The following is an 18,194-nucleotide window of genomic DNA, read 5'->3' on the forward strand; positions in this document are numbered from 1 at the left end:
TAAATGAGCTGCATAGATATACCTTAAACAACATTTGAAACATATACAGTATGTTGCAACAAAAATAACCTCCCTATGTAGACAGTTGAATCTGCATTAATATTAGTAGAAGCAATGGTTTATCTGGTTTTTGTTAGGCTATTTTTGTTTAACATTCACACTGTGGCCAGAATAGCCAGAAATTCACTATGTAGCAGAAGTTGGCCCTAATATGCAGCAATCCTTTTGCTTCATCTTTGCAGTGGCTCAGTGCCTGGGATGGCAGGCATATGCCATCACACTTGGCAGTTTCTTTTCAATCTTCCTTTTTTTTTTTTTCTTTTTTGAAACAAGAGTTTCTTTGTGTAGCCTTAGCTTTCCTGGACTCACTCTATAGATCAGGCTAACCTTAAACCCAGAGATCCGCCTGCCTCTACCTTCGGTGTTGGGACTAAAAGCAAGCGCCACCACACTCGACATTTTGCAAATCTTTGCATTCCAAGTTTATCCGGGTCCTTAGATTGAACCTGCACTTGTACAAACTCCTTTTCCGTTATCCGCCAGACTAAAAACTGCATTTCCCGAAAGACGCCGCGGCTCCCACCTTTTCCCCGCCTCTTCCGGTTGTGCAGCAGGCCCCGCCCCACCTACGCTCTGGCCAATAGCAGACCACCCCTTGCTCCGGCACAAACCGGAGCAACCGGCGAGCCGCGGGGCGGGCCCTGTAGCCTCGGTTTGGTTCCTGGAGTCCCAGCGGCAGATTCGCTCGGCAACGCGGACAGAGCCAATTCTGTCACGTCAGGAGTGGCGGGTGAAGTTCGCCACCGGTAGAGAGAAGACGTTGAGAAAGGTCGCGCTGAGCTCCCCCAGGGGCTCGTGCGCACTCCCAGTTTCGGCCTTTTCATGCAGGAAATGAATCTGCTGCCGACGCCCGAGAGTCCAGTGACTCGGCAGGAGAAAATGGCGACCGTGTGGGATGAAGCTGAGGTGAGTGCCGGGAGACCTGAGGGACGTCCCAAAGTTTGGGCTGTAGGGTTAGACGTTCTTGGAGGGCGGGAAAGGGGGTGGCTGGAAGTCCAGGTCCGGTCTGGACTGGGCACAGAGCTTCTTGAGACGTGGGCAGAATTCTGTCCACTTCGTCCTGCTGTTGGGATAAGGAAGCAGGCGCTGAGGGGGCTGTGGGAACGTGGGATGGCAGCCCTTAGTTACAGTAAATAACTACGTCTTCCCGTCTTAAAAACAGCAAGATGGCATTGGGGAGGAAGTGCTCAAGATGTCCACAGAAGAGATCGTCCAGCGCACACGGCTGCTAGACAGCGAGATCAAGGTGGGCTCCTGGCTCCGGTGCTCGCAGCAGAGTTCTCAGATCTCCATTTTCCAGATGAGGAAACCGAGACTCAGAGAGGGATTCATTCACACACAAACCCGTGGAAAATACCTAGCCCTATCCCACAGCCACTTCATCAGGAAGTTTTCACACGGGCCTCTCGCCCCGACCTCTGCAGTTTGGACATACACAGGCTGAACCTTCAGAAAGCCCTAGATCTGGTTGGATGGGTCTGAACGGTTAATCTGGATCTCATCCATTATAGGGTCCTAACTAATGCAAGCTCGATCAGGGTTGAACATATCTTTTCTCTTATCCCAGATCATGAAGAGTGAAGTATTGCGAGTCACCCATGAACTCCAAGCCATGAAAGACAAAATCAAAGAGAACAGTGAGAAAATCAAAGTGAACAAAACCCTACCGTACCTTGTCTCCAACGTCATTGAGGTGTGTGTGTGTGTGTGTGTATGTTTGTGTGTATGTAGGGGAAGAGGCGGCTGGAGGGCTTGGAGATATCTTGGGATGGGGCCCCTAGGGTAAAGTGTGTAAAAAGCTTTGACCTTACACTTTCTGAGACCCAGTTCCTAGACATAAGTCTGCAAAGACCTTAGAAGTGTCACAGGTTTCTGCCATTTTCTTGTATTTTTTTTCCTTCCTGGGGTAGATGAACTTTGCAAATAGAAGCAGCACCTAAACAAAGCTCTTATCAACCCCCTAGAACAGCAGCTTTGCATTTAGTAAGCTTAAGGCTAGTTTGAGGAGGGAAGTAGGGCCAGTGGCCTTGTGGGTCTAGGGAACTGCTTGAGCACACACGGTAGTGGATTCTGGGAAGGTCGGGACTGAGCTTATGTTCCTTCTCAGTTGCTAGACGTTGACCCCAATGACCAGGAGGAGGACGGTGCCAATATCGACCTGGACTCGCAGAGGAAGGGCAAGTGTGCAGTGATCAAAACCTCTACCCGACAGGTAAGGTTGGCTTAGCAGCAGCCAGGCAGGAGCAGCCTTGGGGAGTTTCAGTGCAGCCACGATGGCCTGTAACTCTCCCTACAGACGTACTTCCTGCCAGTGATTGGCTTGGTGGATGCAGAGAAGCTGAAACCCGGAGACTTGGTGGTGAGTGACGCCTGCGCCCAGGCAGGGTTTCCCCAGTGAGCTCCTTGCACAGGTCACTGCTGCCTCTGAGCTTGCCACTGCTGCAGGGATTCTGTCTGCAGCCTCTTTGATTCTTGCAGTTTGCCAGTTCTGTAGCTTGCTTTCTTTTTCTTTTCTTCTTCTTCTTTTTTTTTTTTTTTTTTTTTGTTGTTTTTGTTTTTGTTTTTGTTTTTCGAGACAGGGTTTCTCTGTGTAGCCCTGGCTGACCTGGAACTCACTTTGTAGACCAGGCTGGCCTCGAACTCAGAAATTCACCTGCCTCTGCCTCCCAAGTGCTGGGATTAAAGGCGTGTTCTGTAGCTTTCTTGTTTAGACTACAAATAACTGTCCCGCAGAGGATTAGGTAGATCTGGGACAAACACAAACGATCCATGCTCTGTTCTCAGGGTGTGAACAAAGACTCCTATCTGATCCTGGAGACTCTGCCCACCGAATATGACTCTCGGGTGAAGGCCATGGAGGTGGACGAGCGGCCCACGGAGCAATACAGTGACATCGGGGGCTTGGACAAGCAGATCCAGGAGGTAAGGGAGGCAAAGCCACTGTCCGCAGCCATGCCGGCCTTTTTACATTTTCATCTAATTGACCAGAGTGTATTCCTTGACTGTGGGAAGGAAAAACAAAAACAACCAAAACAAAGTGTCAGACACTCGAAGCCTGGATTCCAGAGAGGTTGGAGATTGCCTAAGGCCACATAAAGGGCCAGAGCAAACACTCCACTCGGGCTCCCGGTGCTTGCCCCAGTGTCTGTCTGCCTTCCTTCCCTACCTCCTTCCTGTGTGTGGTGTAAGTGCTTGAGTAAGTACAGACATACACAGATACCCTGATCTTTACCCCACCCCTTTCCTGTGACACATGGTCCTTCACTGCACCTGAAACTAGGTGGTCAGCAAATGCCACGGATTCTCCTGACTAACCACAGCACCGGGGTTATGGGCTTGTGTTTTAGGGTTGTTCCCCCCCCCACCCCCCCGCTTGTTTGATTTTTGCAAGACAGGGTTTCTCTCTGTGTAGCCCTGGCTGTCCTGGAACTCACTCTGTAGACCAGGCTGTCCTGGAACTCAGAAATCCACCTGCCTCTGCCTCCCAAGTGCTGGGATTAAAGGCGTGCGCCACCATCGCCCGGCGGGCTTGTGTTTTATAGGCCTGGGTTTTAACATGGGTGCTGGAGATTTGAACTTAGGTCTTCATGCTTGCACTTCATACTCTCTGTGTGCCCAGTGCAGACCAGCGTCCTTGTCTTTGTATTCTACCCTGCCTGTCCTTAGGGTGGGAAACGGGGGCGTTAATGTCTTTGTTGTGAGAGGGGAGAAGACTGTCCTGCATTAGAGTAGGACATATGCAGACTAGATTTGGGCTGTAGGACCCTCAGGGCACCGGTTTCCTCACCCAGGACTTCTTCCTGGCAGCTGGTGGAAGCTATTGTCCTGCCTATGAACCACAAGGAGAAGTTTGAGAACCTGGGTATCCAGCCCCCCAAAGGAGTGCTGATGTATGGGCCGCCTGGGACAGGGAAGACTCTGCTTGCCCGAGCCTGTGCTGCGCAGACCAAGGTGTGTGTAGGGGGACGAGGAGGAGGTGGGGTGCTTGAAGCTGTTTGAAACAGGCTTGAAGACTCTTTGAGCCTCTTGTGCCTTTGGTCTGATCTGTCCTTCCCTCAGGCCACCTTCTTGAAGCTGGCAGGCCCTCAGCTGGTACAGATGTTTATTGGCGATGGTGCCAAGCTGGTCCGTGATGCTTTTGCCCTGGCCAAGGAAAAGGCACCATCTATTATTTTCATAGATGAATTGGACGCCATTGGTACCAAACGGTAAGGGACTTCCAAGGGCTCCTGGGGCTAAACTCCAGCTCTTTCCCTTCCTCTTTCCCCCCTCCCTGGGTAGTAACACTTCTATTCTTCTGCTTCCTAAATTCTCACAGCTAACACCTTGCTCTCAAAAAAGAAATCTGGTCATCTCACATGTTTTCACAGTCCGTCATATACTGTTTAGAACCATCCCTAGGTCACCCCATCGCTCCTTAACATAATACTAGGTTATGTGGCCCGCTCTTCCAGCCTCGCTCCCCTCCCCATCCTGAGCACCCTCCCGGGATCCGCTTGCTTTCAGCTCTTTCCGTTCTCTGGGTGGTTGCCTGGGTTGGCTGTCCTGGTTCCTGATTTTAGGTATTTCTGAGCAAAGTTCTGTGGGATCGTGCATTGCTCAGAGCCACAGGCCGGCCCTGGCTCTTTCTGCTCATTGTTTGTCACTAGTCCAGCCCTCATCCCAGAAGCCTCTGCAGGCTTTGAATGCTGCAGTTAATTATTGGAGAACCTTTCTCTGTACCAGTCCCTGGGCTGGGAGCCTCAAGTTGAGGCAACCATTTCCCTGGACAAGTTGGACTAGCCCGTGCTTATGCCGTGATGTCACTGGCATCTCGGGCTCCTGTGCACCGCAGCTTCGACAGTGAAAAGGCAGGGGACCGAGAGGTGCAGAGGACCATGCTGGAGCTTCTGAACCAGCTTGACGGCTTCCAGCCCAACACTCAAGTGAAGGTGAGGGAGGGCTGACTCCGTCGGGCTCGGGTGCCGGGGCTGGGGCTCAGGCTCTGTCTTCCCCACTCTGGGCTGCCTCCCGTTACCACCGTAACTTGTGCTTGTGAGTGGATGTCCTGCTCTTTTGTTCAGGTTGCTACTTCCGCTCTTCCTTAGGTAATCGCAGCCACTAACAGGGTAGACATCCTGGACCCTGCCCTGCTGCGCTCAGGCCGCCTGGACCGCAAGATTGAATTTCCAATGCCCAACGAGGAGGCCAGAGCCCGAATCATGCAGATCCACTCACGGAAGATGAATGTCAGGTCAGCTGCAGCAGCTTTTTGAGCCCTCGATCTTCATGCCTCCTGTACTGTTTCCAGCCTCATCCACCCCACCCAGTGCAGGCACCTTGCCCCTGTTTCTCCCCCGCTACCCGAGGTAGAGTTTTGCTGGGGCTCAGACCCTCCTGGGTGCCTCGTCCTCCCAGTGAAGACACATAGACAGGCACAGCCCATGCATGGCTTAGGAGAACCTAACCAGGACCAGATCCGAACTCAGACCTATACAACTTTCAGCACGTGACCTCAGCCTCTAAAGTATGTTGTTTTTGTTTTGGGTTTTTTTTTGGATTTGGTTTTTCTGAGACAGGGTTTCTCTGTGTAGCCCTGGCTGTCCTGGAGCTCACTCTGTAGACCATGCTGGCCTCGAACTCAGAAATCCGCCTGCCTCTGCCTCCCAGAGTGCTGGGATTACAGGCGTGCGCCACCACCGCCTGGCAAGTATGTTGTTTTTGAAACTTGAGGCTAAATCATTCCACTTTGAGAATTAGACATGGTGATGTCTTAGGCACAATACTTAGCATATGAGGGCAGATGATGGGGAGCTACATGGTGCTGACTAATGCGTGTTGTCATGGTCAGGAATCATAGTGTCTTTGTCTGTATAACCCCTTGTTCCCAGCCTCAGGCACACCTGCTTCCTGGGATCTTAGATGCACGGTCCTAGAAGGCTGATGTATCAGAGCTCCTATAAATAGCTTTGTCCAATCTCATGTCTACTGAGAAGAAAAGTCAGGGTAGATAAAGACTTGCCTGCCAGCAGCAAGCAAGTTGATTTTATTGTTTGATGGGTACATAGTAGGACATCTTCCCTTTGCTGTTCCCTCTCCGTGACTAATCAAGCTCTGTGGTGTCTTGTCCTTTCTCCAGTCCTGACGTGAACTATGAAGAGCTGGCTCGTTGCACTGATGACTTCAATGGGGCCCAGTGCAAGGCCGTGTGTGTGGAGGCGGTGAGTGGTCAGAGTGGATTGTTTCAAACCTTGCCCTGTCCCTGGGTAGGTCAGGGACCCACGCTTTTGGAAGTTGGACATGCAGGGAGACATTCTTGATCATCTCTATCCTGGCTGCAGGGTATGATAGCACTGCGCAGGGGTGCCACGGAGCTGACTCACGAGGACTACATGGAGGGCATCCTGGAGGTTCAGGCCAAGAAGAAAGCCAACCTGCAGTACTATGCCTAGGGACACCGCTGGTCTGTCTGCTAGTCTGCTGGCGAAAGTTGATAATAAAAGGTGTTTTCTGTTCATTGCCAGTCTTTCTCCGCCTCCGTGGACACCGGGTGGGAACGGAATATATGGAGAAGGCCTTTTCCTCGGGAACTATAGCCTCAAAAATCCTATAGATGACCATGGGCCCCAAACCAGCTGTCTAGGTGAGGCCCCATGGCCAGGGAGGTGCAGGGCACAGCTGTTGAGCAAGTCCTCCCCAGTCCCACCTCCCACAGTCTCCTTAGGTTTCTTTCCACTGTTCATTGCCATAGCTCTGAGCTTCGTAGAGTCCAAAGGGAAGAGGCCACTTTACATTTTGGTGCTCTAGTTCTTGTCTTGTGAAACCAACATTTAGGGTTTCAGTTGTTGAAATAATCCCCTAGTGTCCTGGCTTTTGGACCACATGTTTCTCTATGACTTTATTAGCTCTTCTCCTTTATTCTGGCTCACAGAATAGCCTTTAGCAGGGTCCACACTGTTTTCTCACCAACCTAGTTGTGCTGTCTGCCCTGCTCTGTATTGAGCTCCACAGCCTTCAGACTGTGGTCTTTCCAACCCTATTCCTGCTGCCCCAGGTGCTGAGGTTACAGGCATGTCTCACCATTCCCAGTCTTATGTGGCACTGGAATGGAACCTAGGATTTAATATTTGTTAGGTAAGAACTCTACCAACTATAAGATACATTCCCCAGTCCCTAAATAGGTCTTAATGCATAACTTTTATCAGGATAGCCACTGGAGAGTCCGTGTATTTACCTGGATTCTGGAAACTGAACTCAGATTATGCCGTAGAGTTTATCCACAGATCCATCTCACTGACCCCATGGTATAGGTGCAGCTGAGCAACTGCTGAAGTGACTGTTCTGAGGGCGCAGCGGGGATTCAGACCCAGCAGCACGTTTTTTGGACAAGGTGTCTGGTAGTCTTGGCTAGCCTGGAACTTTATGTAGACAAGGTTGGCCTTGAACTCAGAGGCTTGTGGTCCCTGAGAGTTTCAAGAGTGCTGGGATTAAGGCTGTGTGCCACCTTGTCTGGCCTATCATTCAACTTTGCATTGAGCTGTTTTACCAGTGCGTCTGGTAGCCTAGAAAGGCCTTTCAAAGTTGTTAGTCCTCAAAAAATTTCCACTTTATTGCCCAAAATGTGTGGCGGGGAGGGGGGGGGAGCCCTGCTGCTTCTGTCCCTTCTTCTTCCCAATCGGCCATGACTGCGGCAAGCTACAGCCATACCTCTGCAGGCCAGGTTGCTAGCTCTGTAGCTTTACCCTTCCTATGTGCTTCTTGTTGATCACTGTGTGGCTACATCTTGCTCCAGGCATTCAGCAGCTAAAGTGTCATTTAAAGTGTGATTTTGTCCTCTGGCCAACGCATAGGTGTCCTGTCTTCCTAACTAAATGGGATTTGCTCTTGGCCATGAAACAAGTGAGAGCAGGTACCACCTCACCTTCCCTTCTCCCTCAGTGTTACAGACTCCTCTTCTACATCCTCAGGCTCAGGACAGTGGTGGACAGTAATCCTTGGCATGTGCTTGTCAGCCTCCCAGTCTTCACAGCACAGCGGCAGCCCTCATAGAGCACCTGCTGCCATGAAAGACAGCTGGGCTAGGACCTTGCAGGCCTGAGGTCCTTGGACATAAATTACAGTCAGCTGGGGGAACAGATCCCTCTCCCTCTTGACTGTTGTGCCAATGGGACACTGACAGCTGGGCATCCCCAGCAGAGGGCATGGAAAATTAGGTTTGCCACCTACTTGCTCTGGACTCATCTGTGCACCAGTTAGATGCTTTGTCCCAACCATGGGCTGCTGAAGGCTGTGTATGGGCTGGGGAAAGTGGACAGGCTTCTAGGGCTGCCAGTGGAGGTGCAGTGCCCCCTGCTGTGTGAGAATAATGGTGCAGTCAGGAAGGGAGCTTGATGAAGACCCTCTTCTCCAGCCTGTGTTAGGGAAATAGGTGGTGTGGGAAGGCTCAAGTGAGACAGAGTATTATGTAGCCCAGGATGGCCTTGACTTCACTGTTGTGCCCAATACATTACTATAATCAATGCCCTCTCCCATACCCTCCTTTTCCCCTTTGTTTCTCACAATGCGTGTTCTCTATAGCACGATTCTTCTGCTTCCTCCATTCCTGGTTGCTGAAATTACAGTTGACACCACACCAACTTTCTTAAATGAGCTACAATCTCCTTGAAGTAAAAGCAGGAGATGACTCTGTGGCTCTTAAGTCCCCAGATAGAACTGTTAGGGGGAAAAGGGAAATAAATATCTTGGCTTTTTATGTCCATACAATCACTGATGGTGATGAAGGCTCAAACAAGTGCTCAAGCATGTCTAGGATATAAAGCTAACTACGAACCATGGCAGGAACAGAGGAACCTTTCGGGGTGCACAGCAAGTGTAGCTGACAGACCTGTCAGAGCATTTTGGAAGAGCTGTGTGACAGCCCTGTATGTGGAAGAGGCAGCCGGTCTAGGTAATATTTATTTATATCTACAGAACAAGTATTTACAGATAAAGATGAGCCACGGCATAACTGCCGTGGAATCATTCAGATCTTCAGTGGCCACTTCTCTACCATCCACGGTTGAGCAAGCAGGGCTGGAGTCTGGCTGTAGATTGGCCAGCCGAGTACCTGGGCGTCAGCCAAGGGAAACAGTCGGGGATTATGGCTTCAGCGGTCTGTTTTCCCAGCTCACATTCCTGAGCACTGACAATGTGGAGCCCTCACCACCCCCATCCTTTAACCCAAGGACAAGGGCCCCAGAGCAGGAAAGGGCAGCAAGGCTAATTCTCTCTGCCTGAGGCATGCCTGCCTGCTGGACCCTGTGCTGGCACGAGCATCCCAGAGAGCTGGGCGGGGAGACTGCTAGCCTGGACTACTTGCTGACTTGCAGACAGCTGGAGCTGCCCGTGTGGCCAGGGAGCATGTGCTGGGGAAAGAGCACTGTGCTGGAGAAAGAGCACTGTGCTGGCCAGGCTGGCTGCCCCTAGGAAGAGGTCTTGGGGCAGCTGCCTGCTTAGTGCTGGGAAGGGTAGGACATCAGTGCTGAGTGTGAGGGGATGCTACAAAGCACCACCTCCCCTTTCTTTGGCTGTAGAGGGGGGCGTAGAAAGGGTAAGGAAAATGAACAGCAGAGAAAAGTTGTGTAGCCTCCACCTCTAAGGTGCTTGGGGCCTAGATATGTGAACAGAGGGTTTGTTTTTTTCTCTTTTTCTGTCTTGGGCTAGAGCCCCGGAGGAATACTTTGGGCTGTGGCTCTCTGTGGGCCATAGCCCTGGGCTCCTTGGGCTGGTTTCTTTGTCAATGAGAAGTGAGGCCTGTGCTGGCACCGGTGCTGGCATTCCTTGCTGCTAGGTGACAGTGGGGTGGGCAGGCAGGTGCTATGTTGGGCTCTGGGCTCTGCACCCAGGGATCACAGTGTCGGTCTCTCTCACACTCTGGCTGCAGGTGCACACCACACACCCTCTGTCCAGTGAGAGGCTGGCTCTAGCATTCACCCTCTGCCTCTCACACACAGTCATAGAACAAATCAGTCTCTTATTGCTTGCTCTGCAGAGTGGGCTGTCAGCAGTGGTTATTCAACCAACAATGAAAGCAGCACCATGACCACGATACCGGAGCCGAGCAGCAGCACCTGTTGCAGGGAGTGCCTGTGGGAGAGGGGGTTAAGGGCAGGGGGGAGGCCAGGCTCCTCCTGGGCCCCACCCACCATCCCGGGATTCAGCTCACCATGGGTCATCTTCTTCCAAGAGGTCAGGTAGCACATTCACCAGGGCAATGTAGAGAAAGCCTCCAGAGGTGAAGGACAGGATCCAGACCACGGTCTCCTCTGTAGGGAGAGTCAACTGTGGTGAGCACCAGATGGACCCAGCCAATGGCAGCAGGGCAAAGGCGCCTTTTGGCTGCTGTACCACTGTCTACCACTTTCGTACCTACTCCTTCAGGGGATTGCGTACAGATGGCAAAGCCGGCTCCCAGAAGGCCTCCCAGGGCCGTAGAAAACTGTAGCTTGGCTGCAGTCCATCGGTCAAAGCCAGCCCGGAGCAGGATAGCAAAGTCTCCCACCTGAGGAAAGGCTCAGATGTTCAGCCAAGAACCAGATCACAGGAACACCCAGCCGCCTGCCTACCCTACCCCTGGGCCAGTATCTAATGAAGCTGCGCCTCCCCCACCCCCAGCCCACTTCAGTGGGCAAGGCCCACCCCAAATCCCCAAACAAGTTGCATACCCATGTTGAACATGGGAAGGAAGCTTGTGACCCCTGATTCTAAAACCACAATCTGGGCACTTACCTCATGGGGGATCTCATGCAGGAGGATGGCCATGGTGGTTAGAAGCCCAATCTGCAGAGATGCGAGTCTGAGTCTGTGATGCCTTTACTGGGTTACTAGGCTTCCCCATACCCAGTCCCTCATAAACATGTACTCTGCCTTGAGTCTGCTTTGGGCAGGACACCAGCTATAGGAAAGACAGTAGTGACTAACGGAGACAAAGAGCTTGCCTCTCAGACCTAATAAGGTGATATGATGTCATCTACAGATGTGCTGGGCTGCATTCATAGCACACTGAGACATGTGCAACCCCAAGCGGCAGGTTGGGCATGCTTGGTAGAGTCAGGATTACGAAACACAAACACCTCCATGGTTCCACATAGTGCAGAGCTGTGGCAAGAGTATGGACAGGTGCCTTGGGACAGGGCTGGGGGAACAGCTACCCGGATGCGAGCGGCAGATCCCTCTGACGGGCACGAGGCCCGAGGGATGAGGAGTCAGCTGCTCCAAGAGTGGGAGGAGAACACTGCAGGCGGAGGGCACAGGGAATGGCCAGAGTTAGGGGCAGGACAGGCCACTGGGCCAGAGCATGGAAGGCAGTGGGAGGTGAAGGGAGAGGCGTCTAGTGGTGGGCAAGGCCAGGTCTAGGGGCTTGATAAGAGGCGTACACATGGGGAGTGCTAGTGACAACAGCTTGGGGCAAAGGGTGCAATGGAGGTAGGGGGATCAGAGGTTAAGAGTTCTTACTGCTGTTCCAGAGGACCCGAGTTCAGTTCCTAACACCCATACTAGGTGGCTCACAACTGCCTGCAGCTCCAGCTCCAGGGGATCCAAATCTGGCTTGAGAATATTTTGGCTTTCTACAGATGCGGGCACATGCCCCCCCTACACACACACACACACACACACACACACACACACACACACACACACACACACACACACACACACGGTACCAGCATAAACATGCAAAGAAGAAGAAATCTTTGAGGACAATAAAGGTGAAGAGAGACGGGGAAGAGACTAAGGCAGCACCTGGGAGAGGAACAGGGACGGGCTTCACAAAGGTACTGTAATAAATGCAAGAAGCAGAGACCGTTTTGGAGAGTGACCTAACAGGTAAACATTGATGTCATGCCCACGGATGTGCCGGAACCCACTCCCCCACCCCTTACCTTTTTGCTCACAAGGAAGCTGGCAGCCACAGCCAGCCCATGCGTGAAGTTGTCTATGGTGTTGGCGAGCAGGTTGAGATAGCCACTGACCTGGATGAGGGAGAGAGAGCCGGGCTGAGCCAGGGAGGCAGCGCCGAGGCAGCCGTGCAGCTCTGCAGCTGCAGGAGGGGGGCCGCACAGGCCACTCACTTTGAGGTTCCGGACCACGGCTCTCAGGCCGGGCTCTGCAGCCGGCTGGGCCAGACAGTGGCCTCCATTGAGCGCGGCAGCAGTGGGGTCTTTGCTGGGGGCCTACAGCCAGAAGAAGGAGAGAGAGGAGACATTAGATGCCCCCCACTCACACAGGCAGGCAGAAAGAGAGGGTGAGGACAGGAGACGACGAACACCTCTTCGGTCTGGCTGGCCTTTGCTGACCCGTCAGTTGGGTTCCTCGGAGCCAGCAGACCTCAGCCGCAGCTGCTGTTACTACCCATCTGGAACAGTGGTTCTCAACCTTTCTGATGCTGCAGCCCCTTCGTACAGTTTCTCATGTTGTGCTGACCCCCAACTATAAAATGATTTTGCTGCTACTTCATGTAATTTTTGCCAGTGTTCTGTAAATATCCGATATGCAGATGATCCTCGGCAACTCCTGTGAGTGGGCCGTTTGACCCCCAGGTTGAGAACCGCTGATCTATACTCAAACTACTTCAGAGGCTAATGTTGTTGCTCTCAAGAGTCAAGTAGGAGCTGGGAGATATCTTAGACTTAACTTAGGCCCTGGGCTTCTCCAAGTCCTGGGTTCTACTTTAGGAAAAAAAAAAAAAACTAATATATCCAGGCTCTGGGGCTAGGGCTCACCTGGCCAGGGTTGTCCTTGCTACTGAGGAACATCTTCTCCAGCGCCAGGAAGGTCAGGAAGCCAGCAATGACCCACAGTCCCAGCTGTTGCTGTCTTTGCAGACTTTGCCCTTCACCACCTGCAGGGGGAGCACTAACAGGCCATGCCAAGCCAGTGGCTAGAAGGGAGCCATTTGGAATGGGGCCTAGATAAGAGCTAGTCCAGGGCACTGAGGGGCTGTGGTGTGTGTTGGGGACTACACACGACGAAGCAGCTGGGACCTAGAACTCCCGAGGCCAGGGCATCAGGATTAGACCTTCCCCCTCGAGCTTTTCCGGATCTGTTCCTATACCCCTCTCCCAGACCCTGTGGAGCCAGCAGGGCCTAGGTTAACCCGGGGATGGGCACCGGCTCTGTGTCTCTATCCTGCCTCGTGTCCTCACTCACCAGGGCTGATGTTACAGGTGTAGGCCCACGCCTCCGGCAGCAGGTGCAGAAACACATTGCCCAAGAGTCCGCCCAAGGCAAAGCTGAGGAGCTGCTTCAGTCGCCAGGCTCCAGCTGCAAAGCAGAGACGCGAGCGCCAGCCCTGAGCCTCTGCTGCTAAGCTCGCCCCTCTTCCTGGCTTTCTAGACTGCAAGTTTCTAAAGGCTGGATTTGGGCTACTGCTCTTCTGGGTTTCCACATCCCACAGGCCCAGCAAGGGCCGGGCGCTCAGGACTGTGGATCCATTGTGGATTCACGCACTACTATTGGTTAAGAGATGGGCTGGGACCCCGGCAAGTTCTAGATCTCTAATCCATCTGATGGCAACCACAAGATAAGAACTTCTGAGACTCAGTTTACCCATGTATAAATTGGACCTTGGCAGAATTAAACCACAACACATAGAGCAAATGTTGATTAATTGGGAATTTCTCGCCTTGGCTAGCACCACCCTTAGAAAATAGACAGGATCTTAGGGCTTTTACTGGCTTGCACATCCAGATTTGGAAGTGCATTATGGAATATATGGAAGCCATATTAATCTTGTCAGATGATAGAGCAGCTGAGGCCTTGAGGGACACCCCCCCACACACACACACATACACAGGGACCCTGCTGTTTCCAGGCTGGTCAGAGAGCACCTGTAAAATGGGAATGCAAACACTCCAAATGCATCCTGTACAGACCCTGACCAGGCCTCACACACACCAAGTCATCATTCCGCCACAGAGCTGCCCCACAGCCTGGGCTGACTGAAGAGACGCACCTGCTGCATGGACAGGACAGGCTCCAGGGGGTTCTGTTTGCAACTGATGGGCACCATAACCAGAGAGGCACCACATGCAGGAACCATCTGCACTACTGATGATCCTGAGCCTGGCAAGTGGTAAAAGGCTAAGGGTATTTCTTTCTATTTATTCATTTATTTTATTATTATTTATGATGTGTGTGAGTATGGATACATGGGTGTACAGATGGAGGTCAGAGGATAACTTGAGGGAGTATTCTCTCCCTCCACCTTCACATGGCTTTCAGGAGTTAACTCAGTTCGACAGGCTTGCAGGGTAAGCACCTTCTTACCCACTGAGGCCTTGAGGGAACCCCCCCCACACACACAAACACACACACATGGATTAGAGATCTAGAACTTGCCAGGGTCCAAGCCTATCTCTTAACCAATGAATCACAATGAATCCACAATGATTCACAGTCCTGAGCCGCTTTACCAGGCCTTTTCTAAGATTTATTCTTATCTTGAAGTATATGTATTCTATGAGTGCAGGTGCCTGCTGAGACCCGCGCATCCCGAGGGAGCTGTAGTTACAGACAGTTGTGAGCTGCCTGACACGGGTGCTGGCAATCAAACCCGGATCTTCTGGAAGAGCAGGATGTGCTCTTAATAAGTGAGCTGGCTCTCCAGCTCCAACCTTCTTTTCTATTTTTTGAGAAAGGGTTTCCTATAGCACAGGCTGGCCCCTGCCTGGCTGCATACTTGAAGTTGACCTTGGTCTTCTGATTCATCTGTCTTCACCCAAGTTTTCTGGGATCTTCAGTGTGTGCTACACTCAAGTGTGTGCTATCATATCCGATCTTGTGCAGTGCGGGGACTGAGCTGCTGTACACCAGGCAAGCACAATACCAACTACACCGCATCCCCAACCTTTACACCACTAACCTAAGCTGGGGGCTCAACTGGAGCCTTTAAACACCTTCGTTGTGCCAAGCCATCCTGCAAGTGCTTCATCTGAAACTCAAGAGTTAGTATGTTCATGGGGGTGGGGGTGCTGGGGATTGAACCCGGGCCTTAAACATGTTAGGCAAGCATTCTACTACTAAACAACGTGCTCAGACTTATTATCCTATTTTAAAGCCTGACAGACTGAGGCAGAGTGAGGTTAAGTAACTTGCCATGTGGTCCATAGTTGGTGGGTGGCAGAGCCAGGGTTTGAGCCCAGGTGGCATGGCAGCCATACTGCCAGCCATTGTTCATACTGAGTCTGGGGAATGTTTGCTGATTGAAATAATAAACAGATGCATGCATGGATGAACAAATGAATATGTATACCCTATGCTCAAGGACCAAGGTGACACTGGACTCCATGGTACAGGAGACCTGGCATTTCCCAAGAGCAAGCAGCATGTTTCCTACCCTTCTGACTGATCCTCAGAGCTACTGAAGGGTCACTCACCTTCTGATTGTAGCATGGTCCCCATCTCCAGGGGAATGACCAGCAAGGGGAAAACCCCACTGAGCCCAACCATGAGAGAGCCCAGGAGGGAGCAGATCCAGGTGTCCAGTCGCTCCCTACTCAGCAGAGCCCCCCAGGACTCGCTTTCCTTATCATCCAGGAGACAGGCAGCTGCAGCCCCCAGGCTCCGGAGGGCTGGCTGGGAGCCTCCAGCCCTTTCTAGGAGCTCCAGGGTGAGAACAGTGAGGAAGAGGAGCCTTTGCCCTGCCATACCACAGCCAGGGCAGGAACATCCAGACATGCCGGGTGCTAGAAAACACAAAAATGCTGCTCATGTGTGCTGCCTTCCCCCGACCACATACCCAGTTAGGAAGCACAGCGACTTTTCCCACCATGGCATTACCCTCCTGCTCGCTCTGCAGAGGAAACAATCCCAAGGGAGGGGGCACAGAGCATCCTCTGCCCATCTGCACTTCTCCCAAGAACCACACATTTTTTCCTTCTGAGCTGGCTCCAGCCTATGTGTCAGTGTGTCCGCCTGAGGCTGAACTTTCCTTAATGACTGGGTGAGGCATTGGCTGGGCTCCTTCAGCCACTGGAGGAGGGACCATCCCCGCTGGGTGCCTCTAGCTGCCAGGAGAGTCTGTGAAGACACCTCAGGGTCTAAGGCCAGCACTGTTTAGCTTGATGGGTTGGTGCAAAGAAACACAGGTGGGGAAACTGAGTCATGATCCAAACCTTTTCCTTCTACATGATCTTCTTGTTCTTGGGCACCAAGAGACAAGAGGTGGGGCTGAAGAGAGCTGCCCCACAGATGCCACAGCCAGAGGCTATGGTAACTTACGGCTAATTAATTTAGTGCTCTAGATTGTTAACTGTTTGGCTGTGGGCAATTCCTGTAGTCCCTTCTGAGCCTGAGCCTCAGTGTCCTCCTCCTCCGGGAATAGATGAGGCACCACCTCCCTAACTGAGCTATGAATATGAGGTGAGCTTGACAATGCAGGTAGCTACTGGCATAGAGGAGGGAATGCAAGTCCTCTGAATGCCAGAGGAGGCCTGAAGCGCTCCCAGAAGGAATGTGCTCTGCCGGATGGGGATGTGAGTCAACCAAGCAAGACGTTCAGTCTGGAAAGTTTAAATGTGATCTGCCTCTTCTTATACTGGCTGTGACCTTGAAACTGCCTCAGTTTCCTCCTTTGCTAATGGATGTTAAGAGAGAAATCTGTCTCTGACTAGTGGGCTACAAGCCTATGTCTGTAATCTTCAGGTCATAATTAGTGACCCCCTGCCCCAGTCCCCTCTCCCGCCCCCCACAGCCGCCACTGCCAACACCATCACTAAAAAACTAGCAAAGCTTCACTGGGACCAAGGCAGGCCCTAGCCAGGCCAAGTCCTTAGCGGGTCATGCAGAGGCAAGGGGGGGACCACAGGTTTAGCAGAAAAGTCTGGGGTATGGAGAGAAAGGAGAAAGCAAGAGAAAGGAGAGTCAATAAAGTGAGAATGTCTGGTGGAAGCAGGCAAGAAGCGGGGCAGCAGGGAGGGCTGCGGGGCAGCGTGTGGGACAGAGGTAAAGAGCCAAAGAGCAGGCAGGTTCGACTCCTAAACTGTGGGCGAGGCGCGACAGGTTTGGGAACTGACACGGTCCATCCTGCCCCGGACGCGGGCCTCAGGGTCCAGCGATCACTCACCGCGCAGTGGCAGAAGTGGCAGAGGTGGCAGCGGCAGCAGATGCAGCGCTCCGGGCGGGCCCGGCCATCCAGCTGCAGTCTCGCGCCCCGCCCCGGCTCTGCCTCGCCCGGCCCCGCCACTAGGCCCCCAGCCCGGAGCCACCCCCGGCGTGCAGCCACGTCACACGGGACAGTCCGGAACCCGACGCGCCCGGCTCCGGGGGGCTAGACGGAGCGGCGGCGGGGGGGCGCTTCCGCCTCTTACCATGGGGGACCCGCGCGGTCAGCGCACTTCCGCTCGGGGCGGATTATGGGGCTGCGGGGAGGGTAGGACGGAAGTGGGTACCCTCATGGGCGTCGCGTTTAGCCCAGCTAAGCTAGGGTGAGGGCGGCACCCACGGGGGAACCGGGATCCACCCGGCGGACGGCCTTGAGTGTGGCCGCTGCCTTCCTTGGGAGAACGCAGTCCCGGCAGTGGCCACACGGGGGCGCGCGTGGCTGCCGAACCGCTCTGTCCCGGGATAAGAGCAGGGCTGTGGTTCTCCTCTGAGTCAGCGGGCCTGGCTCCTCCATGAGCCAGGGAAAGGGGAAGTGCCTGCCGCAAGGAGGGGCCTGGCCCTGGGTACCTCAGAAGAGGGAATTTTATTCTTACTCATCGAATTATTTTTATGCTTTGGTTTTTCACTTGGAACCTCAGGCCACTGTCTCCAGGACCGTAACCCTTTGAAGTCCAGTACATGTTTCTAGACCCAGTGCCCTGGAATTCCAAGCCAGGATATTAAGGACTTTTGTGTTCTCTTACCCTGACACTAGCTGTGCCTGAACTCTTAGACTAGTGGAGTAATTAATGGCAATAATAATTACTGCAGTTCTTTGGTTTAGTATAGCCTTTTACTGACCATCTACTCAGTAATTAGTATTACTTCACCAAATCATTTTATGCTTCAGTGGGTACTGACTGTTGGCCTAGGGTTAGATGACCACACATATGGTGGAGCCAGAATTCAACATGAATGTACCTCTACCTAGGGCGTGTGGTAGACACCTCGTGTCTAAGCTTGAACACAGGTGT

General features: G+C 52.7%; 2 protein-coding genes across 4 annotated transcripts; one reads left to right on the top strand and one right to left on the bottom strand.

Moving 5' to 3' along the window:
• Positions 1–667: 667 nt before the first annotated feature.
• Psmc3 (proteasome 26S subunit, ATPase 3) lies at positions 668–6,556 on the top strand. The gene is made up of 12 exons (XM_052182915.1): positions 668–966; positions 1,223–1,306; positions 1,628–1,753; positions 2,168–2,272; positions 2,357–2,419; positions 2,845–2,982; positions 3,868–4,011; positions 4,120–4,268; positions 4,895–4,991; positions 5,148–5,293; positions 6,179–6,260; positions 6,381–6,556. Exons 1-12 carry the CDS (start codon positions 883–885, stop codon positions 6,489–6,491), a joined length of 1,329 nt encoding a protein of 442 aa, XP_052038875.1. The 5' UTR covers positions 668–882; the 3' UTR covers positions 6,492–6,556.
• Positions 6,557–8,976: 2,420 nt separating this feature from the next.
• Positions 8,977–17,423, bottom strand: Slc39a13 (solute carrier family 39 member 13). 3 transcript variants are annotated; one of them, XM_052182916.1, is made up of 10 exons: positions 17,144–17,416; positions 15,456–15,764; positions 13,228–13,341; positions 12,801–12,919; positions 12,150–12,251; positions 11,961–12,050; positions 10,807–10,857; positions 10,447–10,579; positions 10,244–10,343; positions 8,977–10,164 (listed from the first exon to the last, which is right to left on the bottom strand). In XM_052182916.1, the coding sequence occupies exons 2-10, from the start codon at positions 15,754–15,756 to the stop codon at positions 10,089–10,091; spliced, it is 1,086 nt and encodes a 361-aa protein (XP_052038876.1). In that variant the 5' UTR covers positions 15,757–15,764; positions 17,144–17,416; the 3' UTR covers positions 8,977–10,088. The 3 variants fall into 3 exon arrangements, with proteins under 3 accessions (XP_052038876.1, XP_052038877.1, XP_052038878.1); XM_052182917.1 differs by lacking the exon at positions 12,150–12,251 and having other exon boundaries at positions 17,144–17,419; XM_052182918.1 differs by lacking the exon at positions 8,977–10,164 and having other exon boundaries at positions 10,281–10,343; positions 10,451–10,579; positions 17,144–17,423.
• Positions 17,424–18,194: the final 771 nt, after the last annotated feature.

Source organism: Apodemus sylvaticus, chromosome 5 (assembly GCF_947179515.1).
Source record: "Apodemus sylvaticus chromosome 5, mApoSyl1.1, whole genome shotgun sequence".
Taxonomy (NCBI): domain Eukaryota; kingdom Metazoa; phylum Chordata; class Mammalia; order Rodentia; family Muridae; genus Apodemus; species Apodemus sylvaticus.